At 46.3% G+C, this 13,620-nt stretch overlaps 1 protein-coding gene and 1 long non-coding RNA gene across 5 annotated transcripts; both read left to right on the top strand.

Annotated features, from left to right (window-relative positions):
• The first annotated feature begins 1,668 nt into the window (after positions 1-1,668).
• Positions 1,669-4,370, top strand: LOC125533869 (uncharacterized). 4 transcript variants are annotated; one of them, XR_015608714.1, is made up of 4 exons: positions 1,669-1,946; positions 2,033-2,185; positions 2,264-3,124; positions 3,203-3,529. It is a non-coding gene; the product is annotated as an uncharacterized LOC125533869 (long non-coding RNA). The 4 variants fall into 4 exon arrangements; XR_015608713.1 differs by having other exon boundaries at positions 2,043-2,185; positions 3,203-3,528; XR_015608712.1 differs by lacking the exon at positions 3,203-3,529 and adding an exon at positions 3,569-4,370 and having other exon boundaries at positions 1,669-2,185; positions 2,264-2,546.
• A 119-nt stretch (positions 4,371-4,489) lies between these two features.
• LOC125517459 (putative leucine-rich repeat receptor-like protein kinase At2g19210) lies at positions 4,490-7,008 on the top strand. Its single transcript, XM_087528595.1, has 5 exons — positions 4,490-4,654; positions 4,971-5,532; positions 5,617-6,188; positions 6,623-6,757; positions 6,837-7,008. Exons 1-5 carry the CDS (start codon positions 4,543-4,545, stop codon positions 6,845-6,847), a joined length of 1,392 nt encoding a protein of 463 aa, XP_087384721.1. The 5' UTR covers positions 4,490-4,542; the 3' UTR covers positions 6,848-7,008.
• Positions 7,009-13,620: the final 6,612 nt, after the last annotated feature.

The following is a 13,620-nucleotide window of genomic DNA, read 5'->3' as shown; positions in this document are numbered from 1 at the left end:
CTATTGGAGATGCCGGGAGTGGGATGATTCTCAGAGATCAAGGCGGAGCTATTATCTTCTCATCTTGTCGTAAAATTATGCATTGCAATGACGCCTTAGAAGCTGAGCTCTCTGCTCTCACCGAAGGTATTTCTTTGTCGCTGCAATGGAGCCAACTCCCCATCCACATTGAAACGGGCTGCCTAGAAGCTATAAACCTTTTGAAGAAGGAAGGAATGGATGGATCGCGGTTATATTACTCACGTTCAATGATATAGCAATCTTGTTAGTCATTCGTTGGCTAGTTATGGTAGAACTAGTGCCCGAACCGTTGTGTGGCTGGGTTCTGGACTTCATATCATTGTCGACCAATGTAATTGAAGGGTAGCTTGGCTATTTGAGTAATGCAAAGTATACCCAGAAAAAAATTCAAAAGAAAACCAAAATCATGTACCTGTAACAAAAGAGGGGATGCATATCTATCTATCTTCTATTATATTATTAACATGATAGAAAACGAACGATAGAGATTTTCCATTCAAAAAACTAGGATGTATTAATGGTGGAGATTTATAACCAATTAAGAACGTGTCCTATAAAGCACACATGTATGTAGCAACCCTGTTCTGAAAAACAAATCTAAGCAGCACAAACACGAAACTATTAAAAACATATTCAAAGAAGGGATACTTCATTATTTACATGGCGCACACGTATTATGAGGATCATCCTGAAATGCATGGATACATGTTATCCTTGGAAATAAAAGACAATTTGGCATAATTTAGTATCCAATGATAGAACTTCTATGATTTTCTATATGTGTTTGGCATATTTAGATGAAAGTTTAATGACAGGAAACATGGACGCCTTACGATTGATTTTCGGCAACAACACATATACAAGCTGGATGGATGCGGACTCCGATAACAGCTAGGCTAATATAATGTCCACAAGAGAAGCATACATGTACAGACACCGAGCATACTCACAAGAGTGAAAATATATGTTTGGAGGCCCATCGAATCAAAACCATTGTGGGCGAATCAAAACCGATGGTGATCAGTAAATTCAAATAACACAATACTTGGATCCATCTCTTTTTTACGAATGTAACATAAGGTATGCAACATGGGGACCCGGAGGTCACAATCCTACTGCTAGACTCGTCCAAACATGCTTAATTAAGTTTGAAGTCCTGATAAGATCTGGTGCCTTAGTACGTATAGATATATTCACATCCAATACACGGATCTACCTTTACCTCAAGAAAAACTATCTATTAATCCACATAAACTGTTATCCATGTTATACTTCGCTCAGACAAGTTATCATGGCAATCTCAGTGTTGGAAATATCAATTAGAGGAAATAATAAAATGTTTTTTATATCAATAACAAAATGTTAGTATTATGTTATCCCCAACGGAGTAATGCTACATTTACAAAAGATTACTTTTTTTCAAACAAGCTGATGCAAGTGAATAATTATGATTGGTAATAACTAATAAGGAAAGAGTAAGGGAATGGAGGAGCCCACCCCAGTTAGATTCAGAGAAAGAGAGGATTAGTTTGGAGAGTTTAAGTAAAATATTTATAGATTTTTTAGGTCTAGCATTATTTGGTGTCCGATCCTCCTGATTTCTCTCGCTTCCACCTCGCCCCTCCCGATCTGCGGTTGGTCCAGGACACCAACAGCTCGCCAGTTTGTTTCCGTTGGGGAAAGATGTTGTGGAGGCTGAGGGTGTGTGGTGCGCCCCCGTACTCGACCATCCACGGCGAGCGCCGCCCAGGGAGCTACAGTACCGCTGCGCGCCGCCCTCACAGGTGATCCCGTCCACGAGCACCCACCCCTCCTCTGAAATCGGCACCCAGCGGCCGAGCCACGAGCAGACGAGGAGGTGGACTGACGCGGTTGCCGATGTGCTCTTCGTGTCGTTCAACTAGGCGCGCCTCCTCGGCAGACCGGTGAGGAAGCTTCGCCACCCCTTTCTTGCTAAGTGCCGGACGCCGGTCGCCCGGCTAACTCCGTCCTTGCTGTCTCTGTCATGGAGGTGCACGCAGACCATGGCGGTGGCCATGCACGTGACGGTGGCGGGCGGGCACGTACGACTACCGCCGAGTGTCTTCATATGCACTCATGACAGCTGCAGTAGGAGGGCGGACGGCCTGAGCAGCCAGACGGCGCTGCACGCTCCGCCGCCATTGTAATTCTACCTTCATCATGTTGCCTTGAACGTGTTTGCTGAAATGTTTCCCCCCCTCAATTTTCTGTTTCCTCTCAGGAACATACATGGCCGCGTGTGGCCTTCGCTGCCGCCAGCCTGCTCGTGTTGAGTCCATGCCATAAACCTCCTGTCTTCACCCCACCGAGGTCGGCACTTGTACTGCACACAGGCGGCGTCTCGTAGGTACGCACGCAACCTCTGTTTCTCTATGCGATGGTCTGCGGTGGTGGATGTTGGCGATGGTGTGGTGTCCCCAGTGAGATACTGTTGGCGGCCTACTCTACTCTCCTGAGAAGATACTCGATGGAGGACTGCAGCAGCAAATGAACAAAGTCGACCGGTAATGTATATTTCATCTAAGTCATGTATCTACCAGGTTTTAAATTCTTGTGTGTTCACAATAGTTGCTATCTTGCCTTGCACTTGACTTAATCATACGAGGTTGCATATTCTTTTAAGTTTTTATTCCATTATTTGGATGCATTATGATTTGAATCCAATATACGTTGTAGATTTTGTTTTGTCCATTAAGACTGAAAAAACACCCATATGGACGATCTCTACATATTTTAGTCTGGCAGGACAGTATGGGAGAGTAATCACAAACAAGTTGTCATTGCGAAGGTTGATATTTTGAGATGTTTAGGTTCTCTTTCGTTGGAAATCACATCAAGATAAATATCAGTGTATATTATCTTCAGTTTGATGTGTATAGATTGCTGCTTCCCGCTGATTATCAATAAACGAACATCTAATTTAGAGACAGATTTGGACCTTCCTCTGGCCTGATGGTGAACTACACCAAGAGTGTTGCTGCCGTGCTAAATGGCGCCGCCACTACGGCATCTGCTGCACCATCTCGCTAAAGCTTGGGCCGAGTGTGGCATCCTGCTTTCTTCTACCCCATCGCGTGCAAAAGTAACAACAACCATAGCTGTCCCATAACCATACCCTTTACCGCCCCATCAACTCACTGGTTGTGTCCCTCTTCACCAGACCAACGTCGATGAGTAGGTGTTTATGTTGTGGCCCATGCAGCACATGAAAGTCAACGTCACACTTACCCTACATTGTTACAACTGGGAGCTGGGGAGACTTTGGTCCCGTAAAATCTAGCAACGACAGGGCTCCGACGAGCTAGCGACGGCAATGTAGGTGCTCCCAAACTTTTGGTTGTAATGGTTTTTTTTGGATTTTCAATGTTGCATATGTTGTGTTTAAAAAGTTGCGAGTTCGTGTATGTTTGATTGCAAGACACCTGTAACATGTCACAATGATTTTGGCGGCATCTGCTGCATTTTTTGTGTTTATGTTGAAATTTTTTATTTCACATTTTTTTAACTTGATTTCATATTGTTGCAGATTTTGGCTTCTATGCGGAAAATGTCGGGGTGATTTCTTTTACTTATTTGTTGCAACCAATGGAGATCTATTGCATATAATATTTCTGCATGGATGTGTCTGAGATGTCGCAACTTTTTTCATACACAAGAAGAATGTTGCAACGTTGCTGCATACGTAGAAATAAAATATTGCAGATGGATCTTTGCTCTCATAGCGATGAATGTACACACACGAGAAGCAACATTTTAAGTTGAATTGGAGGGTGGGGAGCAGCCGATCAGGCACACCCCCTGCCTGACCGACGCTTAGCGTCTCCCTCATAAGTGTTAACCTCCTTGATATCCCATCTTAGGAATTTTATGAGATACAGTAAGTTAAATGCAATCCCACGGTTTGTTACATTACCGTTTCAACCAATGCTGCCTCCACAAATCACGAACAGGCATTTTCCACCTCCTGCTGCAAAGAAAAAGTCGGAAAAGAAGATTAAGGGTTCGATAGAGGCGACAACTTCAAAAGAAGAGGTGTTCAGCTACTGTAAAGAAGACAGCTTCAAAAGAAGAGTCTTTCACCCCAGAAAGCACGTTGACAAGTTCAAAGTCAAGTGGAAACCACAAAGAGGCGTTCAGCCTAGAACAGGGTCCACTCGTCAATGACTTGATCGCTGCATTTGTTTCGTCGTGTACCCCGGCTCGATCGGGTGTTGACGCATGGCGCCGTGCAAGTTGTAAACTTATTAAGTATGACGACGTGGTGCTGCTCATTAGCCAGCTAATGTGAGAACTAATGAATTACCACTTTCATAATTAAGTACTCATTCAATGTTGATTGTTAATTTGTTTTATTTAAGATGGCTAACCGCTCATGCCGAGAGGTTTAATTACTTGTTCAATGTCAATGCGTACTAATGATGTGTTGTACTCCTACATATAGGCATGGAACCGCACCTAGCGTTAAAACATACTCATCGTGGAACCGCATTAGCTTCTTGCATGTCGAGGGCGAGAACAATGGCGGCAATGCGGTGGTTGCCATTTCTCTGCCTCGCCGTTGCTGCCGCTGGCAGCATGCTACAGCAAGCTCGTGCCCAGGCTGACAGGAAAGGTATGCTCAATACTTGTAGTTGGTTTCGCATGCGCGTGCAAGATACAATTTTATAGTCTCATCGAGAAATTGCCTGTTCTCTATCATTGTTGCAGGCCTGGTCTGTGTTTTACAGGAACATTTCATTCTTGCTTTTTCTCGTGGAAAACATTAATCTGTTTCTTTCTTGTCAAGGTTCCTTTTTGAGGGTATATGCTAGATTTTCTTGACATATGTTTTGGGTATTTGCTTTCTCTATTATTATTTTGAAAAAACTCTATCTATGTATGACCCACACATGAGAGATTTTAATGTGTACTTCTGCATCGCACTGTAGGTTTTGTAAACATAGACTGCGGCCACCCAGGGGAGACGTACGTAGAAACCGACACCATAGCCAAGCTGCAGTTCGCCCCGGATGCCGGTTTCATAGACAGCGGCTCGAACCATGACATCTCCGTCGAGTACATGAGCAGCCGGGCTCCCAAGTTTATGCAGAACGTGCGCAGCTTCCCCGATGGTAAGCGCAACTGCTACAAGATTCGGTCCCTGGTGCGCGGGCTCAAGTACATCATCCGAGCGTGGTTCTTGTACGGCAACTACGACGGCCTTAACACATCGCCCATGTTTGACCTCTACATCGGCGCAAACTTTTGGACGACGGTGAACATGTCAGGGGGGCCATCGGACACTTATTTAACTGTAGAGGCCATGGTGGTCGTGCCGGACGACTACGTGCATGTCTGCCTGGTGAACACCGGCGATGGGACGCCGTTCATCTCGGCCCTGGAGCTGAGGCCGCTTAAGAGCATGCTCTATCCACAGGTGAGCCCGAAGCAGGGCCTGAACCTGCACCGCAGGTTAGACCTCGGCACGGGGAGTAAAACGCGCGTAATAAGGTGAGTGTGTGGGTCGTGTTTGGTGTAGCTTCTCCTTCGCTGACGTTGAGTACTAACCACATAGACAATCTATGGATGGATCAGGTACCCTGATGACCCACATGACCGAATATGGAGACCAGTGGATACCACCGCAGAATACCCCAGCATCACAACGTTTAGAAGGGTGCAGAACCCAAACGATGACCTTTTCCAGGTGCCGACGGAGGTGATGGAGACAGCGATGACTGCCCGGAACGCCTCCGCGCTCATAGAGATCACCATGCACCCTCAGCCTCAGCGCAACAACCCGTCGCCCGGGTACATTGCTGTCCTGCACATCGCGGAGCTAGGCATTCTCAGAGGCAACGCCGTGCGCCAGTTCTACGTCAACGTCAACGGCAAGCGATGGTACCCAGATGCTCTCACACCGAAATACCTCTCCAGTGGTGCCATCTACGGTGCCATTGTTCCCGATCAACAAGGCACCATCACCATTTCCATCGAAGCCACTGCCGGCTCGACACTGCCGCCGATTGTCAATGCTTTCGAGAGTTTCTCCGTCATGCCCACCACTAAAGTCGACACCGAGTCCGAGGAGGGTACGCCCTCGCCCACTCCCACCACTAATGCCGGGTCCAAGGATGGTAACTTCGGCTCCAACAAGTCCGAGGATGGTATGCTCACTGCACGCATATATCTGATCCAAAATACATACTCCTATACTCGGTATAGATCATGATAATTTTCTCTGTAAAATTGGTCAAAGTTTGTGAAGCTTGACTTAGGAAAAAAAACAATATGCATTATTTACAGTACTCTGAAAATGCTTGTTCCACTTATGGAGCAACATTTTAATAGTCTCGTACACGGTATCCAACATGCAACTTTGATTGATATTTTTCTACTACCAAACACGTATGTTAACATTTTCGAACAACATATGTTTTGAAACTATTTGTGACTGAAAATATAGTTACACGAATATCTATCTAATAAATCTAAATCATTTTAAAAGAGTTAAATTTGATTATGATTACCGTGTTTTCTAAAACATCATGTACTTTTGGGAAGGGGTAATAGGTTATAACACATTGTTCATCGTTTTCAGACGTTTGCATCGGTGGCAGTTCATGCAAGAAGAGTAATAAGCTTGTCCTCTACATAGCCGTCCCTATAGCCGGGCTTGTGGTGATAGGATCGGCGGCACTACTAATCTTTTGCTTGCTAAGACGGAAGAAGCAAGGTGAGCACAACAATCTGTTTCGTTCCATTTCTGCTTATGTGAATGCTAATGCTAGCTTTGCTGCTCATCGCCTGTGCAGGATCAAGATGAACAACTCTGTAAAACTGCAAAGTCAAATGAGCAGCACTACGGTTGGGATGAGAAGGATTTCAAGAGGATTCCAACAATGACCGCCTGTCCTAGCTACTGTACGACGAACACTTATTCGTTCCAAGTGATACTGTCATTTCTTCGCCTTTGTACTGATGTGTGTTGTTGAGTATTTCAAGTATTGTAAGTTTTCTAAGGAAATACGTACCTCTCCTCCAACCAGGTTATTGAAGAATTTTAAGTGCAAAATGTACAGTCATTCATACTTTTAAACCGTGTTGTTTAAATATTGAGATGTTTATTTTCTTTACTTGTCTAAAATTTTCACTTGTCTATGCATGAAACCCATTGCAGCAGGTAGCAAGTTAGATTTTCTATGGCATTGGTGCCTCAGGTAGCATCGGGCCATGTCTCATAGCATGAAAAGAAACAAGCAAAATATTATTTCCTGGCTGTATTAGTCTATTAATATTTAGCCATATTAATGTCCCCAAAAACAATGTGTAATGTCTCCTTTTGATTTTGAGAGAGGTAGTACACATTGCAATATTAATCTTTGCTAAAGTAGACATGATGTGGAGTGTCAATCTTTGGCACCCAGTTGGTGCCACACATAGCTCATGCTCAGTGGCATTCCAATTGCGTTGCGCTCCGTGAAACCAATGAAAGTCAATTATTGTGTTGGCTGCTTAAGAAAATGGTAACCCTGCAGGGGACTACACGAAAATGCTTTATTGTGTAATCTGTGACGGAAACGACCTTGGCCCAACACTATTGGGTGGTCTTTTTTTCAAAAGGACAATATATACATTAATATTAAGTTGGTATCATGTACCTCCGGTCTATGCAAACATAATGTCAAGAGTTGGTCAAAATATTGAGGATGCACATAGTTAAATTATTACAAAGAAAAAACATGACCTCCAAAGTCACGATGAAGCTATTAACGACATGCAACAACAAAAACTCAAAACACCCATACTATGAGAAATGCTCTTCAAAAGTGAAGCTTCCATGAAGGGAACAATGCACGAGCGTCGTCGTCATCAGAACCAACCAGTAAGACATGATCATGAGTTTTCCCTCTAAAGAGCAAGTTTGTGTAATCTCCATGAAATTCCATCACCAATGGAACATTGCACAGCCATTGCCATTGGTGGGGATCAAAACTGGAGTTTTCACCATGGAGCTCAAGAGTGGTACTCAATGAATATGACCAAACCGAGTCATCTTGTGTTGTCGTGCCCACATGCTGAGCTAGCACACCATATCTCACAACCTTGACACGCTGAACACGAACCGAACACCCACACCACTAGTAGAAAAAAACCCTTTAGTCTCGGTTCCCAACCTCCTTTAGTCGGTTTTCCCAACCGGGACTATGGATTCGGGACTATAAAGGCATGATCCTTTATTCTCGGTTGTCACAACTGGGAGTAAAAGGCTAAACTGGAGTTTTCACCATGGAGCTCAAGAGTGGTACTCAATGAATATGACCAAACCGAGTCATCTTGTGTTGTCGTACCCACATGCTGAGCTAGCACGCCATATCTCACAACCTTGACACGCGGAACACGAACCTAACACCCACACCACTAGTAGAAAAAAACCTTTAGCCCCGGTTCCCAACCCCCTTTAGTTCCAGTTTTCCCAACCGAGACTATGGATTCAGGACTAAAGGCATGATCCTTTAGTCCCGGTTGTCACAATCGGGGCTGAAAGGCTAAAATAAATAATGCCTCCCACTAGTGCAGAACTAGGCAATAGCACCGGTTCGTAAGGCCCTTTAGTGTCGGTTCGGTAACCGGCACTAAAGTGTGGGCACTAAAGGCCCCCCCCTTTAGTACCGGTTCAGCACGAACCGGTGCTAAAGGGCAACCACGTGGCACGAGGCGCGCCATGGTCTGGGGGACCTTTAGTCCCGGTTGGTAAGGATTTTTTTATTTTTATTTTTGAAATAAAGCAAAAACAGCCCGCCTACTGGGCCGACACGGCCTGCATATGACTAGAAACCCAATCTCTAGTTGGGCCAGGATGCTGGCCCGTACGGCCCAGTAGGCCCCACAGGGAAGAAGACTTGCAATAGGCCCACAAAGGCCTGCTTAGAGAGGAGCTCGACACGGTAGCCGCGGAGGGGCTTATAAACCGGTGCGAGCTCCTCTCAACTAGCGAGGTGGGACTAAACATTGTGCACTGCGGGTGGCAGCGCACCACCTTTGGTACCGGTTGGTGGGGGGGGTCTTTAGTACCGGTTGGAGCCACCAACCCGTACTAAAGGCCACCACCTTTAGTACCGGTTGGTGGCTCCAACCGGTACTAAAGACCCCCCCCCTTTAGTACCGGTTGGAGCCACCAACCCGTACTAAAGGCCACCACCTTTTTAGTACCGGTTCGTGGCACGAACCGGTACTAAAGGTTTGCCACGAACCGGTACTAATGAGCGCCGCCCGCCTGGCCGTTGGAACCGGCACTAATGGTCACATTAGTGCCGGTTCAATTACAAACCGGGACTAATGAGTTTCCCATTAGACCCTTTTTCTACTAGTGTCCCACCAATGCATTGCATGGGATTCAAACTCAAGACCTCATGTATTGCCTTGCATGCAGCTTACCATTCCACCTACACAGCACATGTGACTTTGGATGGAATGCTTTCCTTTTGAACTAGCCTATGGAGGACCTTTAGTCTGGGTTGGTAATACCAACCGGGACTAAAGGTAGACCCTTTAGTCTGGGTTAGTGTTATCAACCGGGACTAAAGGGTCAAGGACTTTAGTCCCGGTTGGTAACACCAACCGGGACTAAATATAGGACATTTGTCCGGGTTGGTGTTATGAATCAGGACTAAATAAAGGTCCTCTGACGCCCATGAAACTTGGAACCGGGACTAATGCTCATATTACTCCCAGTTCCAACTCTAGCCGAGACTAATGTGATGAACGAGGTCCTTTTTCTACTAGTGACACCTTGTTATGCGCCTTCCGAGATGTAACACCCCGGATGTAACCTACCTTATTTGTATTCCAACTCTTGCCGTTTCCGGCACTAAGTTATTTTATTTCCTCGTTGTCGGGTTTTTGTCTCTGTGTGTTTTGTCTTTGTCATGCATCTCATATCATGTCATCATGTGCATTGCATTTGCATACATGTTCGTCTCATGCATCCGAGCATTTTCCCCGTTGTCCGTTTTGCATTCCGGGGCTCCTATGTCCTCCGGTGGTCCTTTCTACCTATTTTCGTGTGTGGGGGTTAAACGTTTTCGGATTGGACAGATACTTGTCATGCGGCATTGGTTTACTACTGGTAGACCGCCTGTCAAGTTTTGTACCATTTGGACTTCGTTTGATACTCCAACGGTCAACTGAGGGACCGAAAAGGCCTCGTGTGTGTTGCAGCCCAACACCCCTCCAAAGTGGCCCAAAACCCACCTAAACCTCTTCCATCATCTAGAGCGTTCGATCATGATCGCGTGGCCGCAAACCGCACCTCATTTGGAGCTTCTAACTCCCTCTGCCTCTATAAATAGACCCCATTTCCAATTCCCGGATCTTCTTTCCCTAACCCTAGAAAAAACCCTCGCGCCGCCACCGGACATGTCCCTCCCTGGATGGACACGTCGCGCCACCGCGCCCAGCCATTAGCCGCGCGCCACGTGTCCTCCTGCCGAACCGCCGCCGCCCGAGGCTCGCGAAGCCCGCTCGGGGCCCCCGCGAGCCCATCGCCCGCCGCCGCCGATCCTCGCACGCGTCCGTGCCGCTTCCTCCGCGCCTCCGCCACCCATCCACCGCACCGACGCGCCGCCAGCGAGCCTCGCCACCACCGGACGCCGCTCCGCTCGGCTCCTCCCGCCTCGACGCCGGCCTCCATCGCAGCCCCCGACGACTACCTCCTCCGCCGCGCCGGATCTGGACCTCCCCGCCTCTCCTTCGACTCCGGGAGCCAAGTCCGGTGACGCCCCGCTTCCCTCCGGCGGCTACAGTACACTCCGGTGATCTCCTCGGTTCACGTGCAACCGGATCTGGATCTGGACGAGACGGTTGACTTTCCCCCGAAACCCTAATCCCCGATAATTTTTGGCATACTTTCGCGCATCATAACTCCCTCATCGTAGCTCCGATTCGTGCGTGTAGCATATCAAAATGTTCGTCTCGACGAGTACATCGTTTCATCTCATTGCATCATTTTCATTTGAGCTCATCTTGATGCCCGTAATGCTGTTGGAAGAGGGCTATGTGATGATTATGTCAGATCTGTTTCAGCAAATGCCCTTTTGTCATTTTTGCCATGATTAATGTGTGCATGCTATGATCCTGAGCTCTACATGTGTTTTGAAAAATGCCATGCCATCTTTACGGGGGTGTATGCCATGTATTTTTGTGATCTTTGTGGTGACTAGCACAAGCATGCAAAGTAGCTTACTCAATGATGCTGATTTCAGGGACTTAGAAGTTCACTAAGTCCTTGCCCTGTCTTTATTTTATGCCATATGTTCATGTTGTTTCCTAGTGATTCGTGCCTCTTTTGAGGATGATCAGTAAGGATGTTTTGTAGATAATGGTGTGCTCTATCCATACATGTCTTTGTTTGCAATTATGGAGCACCCTAGCTTGAGTCAATCGAGCTCTACTTTTGCTATAAAATGTTCCTGGCAGATTGTTAACATGTTTTGCAATTTTGCCATGCCTTGCTTTGCCATGATATGTCCCTGTAGCATGTAGTTATCATGCTCTAAACATTGCTTCCTGGTGATAAATTCTTGACTTGTGTTAATTTCACTAAGTCTGCAACCTGTTATCTTTTGAATTTTGCCATGCTTGTTTGAACCTATTAATGAGTGAACTAGTCGTAGCTCAGTGTTCATCTTTTGTCAAGCATCATGAGTGGATCCCTGCCATGTATTTTGTTGTCATGTTTGAGTGCATTAGCTTATCTATCTTGATGCATTTAGAAGGCTACTTTGATGTTTATCGCAGACCGGTGCCATATTTGTTTTGCTTGCCATTTCCAAACCATGCATCCGATTCCGGTGATCTTTATATCGATTTCGACCGAAATCAACTCCCCTTTCCAGTGGCACTATTGGATTTCCAAGTTGAGGCCAGGTTTAATTTTTCCTTTCCAAATCTTGCATATGCATCACATACCGCATCCCGCATATCATACCATGTTTGCATCATGTTGCTTGAGAATTTACGTGGTTGATTGTGTTCCTTTTTGCTTGTTGTTATTGCTGGGGTGGAGCCGGGAGACGAGTTCATGATCGAGGAGCCTGTTGAGTTCGCTTACGAGGATCAAGGAAACTCTAAGAACTTTGCAGGCAAGATGACCATACCCTCGAAATCACTTCTATCTTTGCTTGCTAGATGCTCGCTCTTTTGCTATGCCTATGCTACGATACCTACCACTTGCTTATCATGCCTCCCACATTGCCATGTCAGACCTCTAACCCACGTTGTCCTAGCAAACCGTTGTTTGGCTATGTTACCGCTTTGCTCAGACCCTCTTATAGCGTTGCTAGTTGCAGGTGAAGATTGGAGTTCATTCCTTGTTGGAACTTGTTTATTGTTGGGATATCACCAGATTATCTTGTTTATCTTAATGCACCTATATACTTGGTAAAGGGTGGAAGGCTCGGCCTTATGCCTGGTGTTTTGTTCCACTCTTGCCGCCCTAGTTTCCGTCATATCGGTGTTATGTTCCCGGATTTTGCGTTCCTTACACGGTTGGGTTATAATGGGAACCCCTTGATAGTTCGCCTTGAATAAAACTCTTCCAGCATGGCCCAACATTGGTTTTACCATTCGCCACCTAGCCTTTTTCCCTTGGGTTTCGCGGACTCAAGGGTCATCTTTATTTTAACCCCCCCCCCCCCCGGGCCAGTGCTTCTCTAAGTGTTGGTCCAACTGAGCGATGTCCGGGGCTACCAGGGGCAACTCTGGGCAGGCCTACCCGATGTCTGGCTCATCTGAGTGTGCCCTGAGAATGAGATATGTGCAGCTCCTATCGGGATTTGTCGGCACATTCGGGCGGCTTTGATGGTTTAGTTTTACCATTGTCGAGGATGTCTTGTAACCGGGATGCCGAGTCTAATCGGATTGTCTTGGGAGAAGGAATATCCTTCGTTGACCGTGAGAGCTTGTGATGGGCTAAGTTGGGACTCCCCTGCAGGGATTTGAACTTTCGAAAGCCGTTCCCGCGGTTATGGGCAGATGGTAATTTGTTAATGTCCGGTTGTAGATAACCTGAAACTTTACTTAATTAAAATGCACCAACCGCGTGTGTAACCGTGATGGTCTCTTCTCGGCGGACTCCGGGAAGTGAACACGGTGTTGGAGTAATGCTTGACGTAGGTGGTTCTAGGATCACTTCTTGATCATAGTTGTTTGACCGTGCCTTTGCCTTCTCTTCTCGCTCTCTTTTGCGAATATGTTAGCCACCATATATGCTAGTCGCTTGCTGCAGCTCCACAACATACCTTTACCTTGCCTATAAGCTTAAATAGTCTTGATCGCGAGGGTGTGAGATTGCTGAGTCCCCGTGACTCACAGTTTACTTCCAAAACCAGATGCAGGGACCGATGATACCGCTCTAGATGATATGACCGAGCTCAAGTGGGAGTTCGATGAAGACTCTCGTCGTTACTACGTGTCTTTCCCAGATGATCAGTAGTGGTGCCCAGTTGGGGCGATCAGGGACTTTGTCACATTTGAGGGTTGATCTTTATTTTGGTTCCGTAGTCGGACCTTGAGTGTATTGGATGATTGTAATGACTT

Source organism: Triticum urartu, chromosome 6A, assembly GCF_056163025.1.
Source record: "Triticum urartu cultivar PI428250 chromosome 6A, HENAU_Tu73, whole genome shotgun sequence".
In the NCBI taxonomy this organism is placed as follows: Eukaryota; Viridiplantae; Streptophyta; class Magnoliopsida; order Poales; family Poaceae; genus Triticum; species Triticum urartu.
Note: the sequence above shows the minus strand (reverse complement) of the source record. Positions and strands in the feature narration are given on the sequence as shown.

What these genes read in the sequence shown, in the direction of transcription:
- LOC125517459 (XM_087528595.1), top strand. Translation starts at nt 4,543, where the DNA reads ATGTCGAGGGCGAGAACAATGGCGGCAATGCGGTGGTTGCCATTTCTC. An exon ending in TGCCCAGGCTGACAGGAAAG is followed by an intron (nt 4,655 to 4,970) that starts GTATGCTCAATA and finishes ATCGCACTGTAG; the next exon opens with GTTTTGTAAACATAGACTGC. An exon ending in AGTAAAACGCGCGTAATAAG is followed by an intron (nt 5,533 to 5,616) that starts GTGAGTGTGTGG and finishes TGGATGGATCAG; the next exon opens with GTACCCTGATGACCCACATG.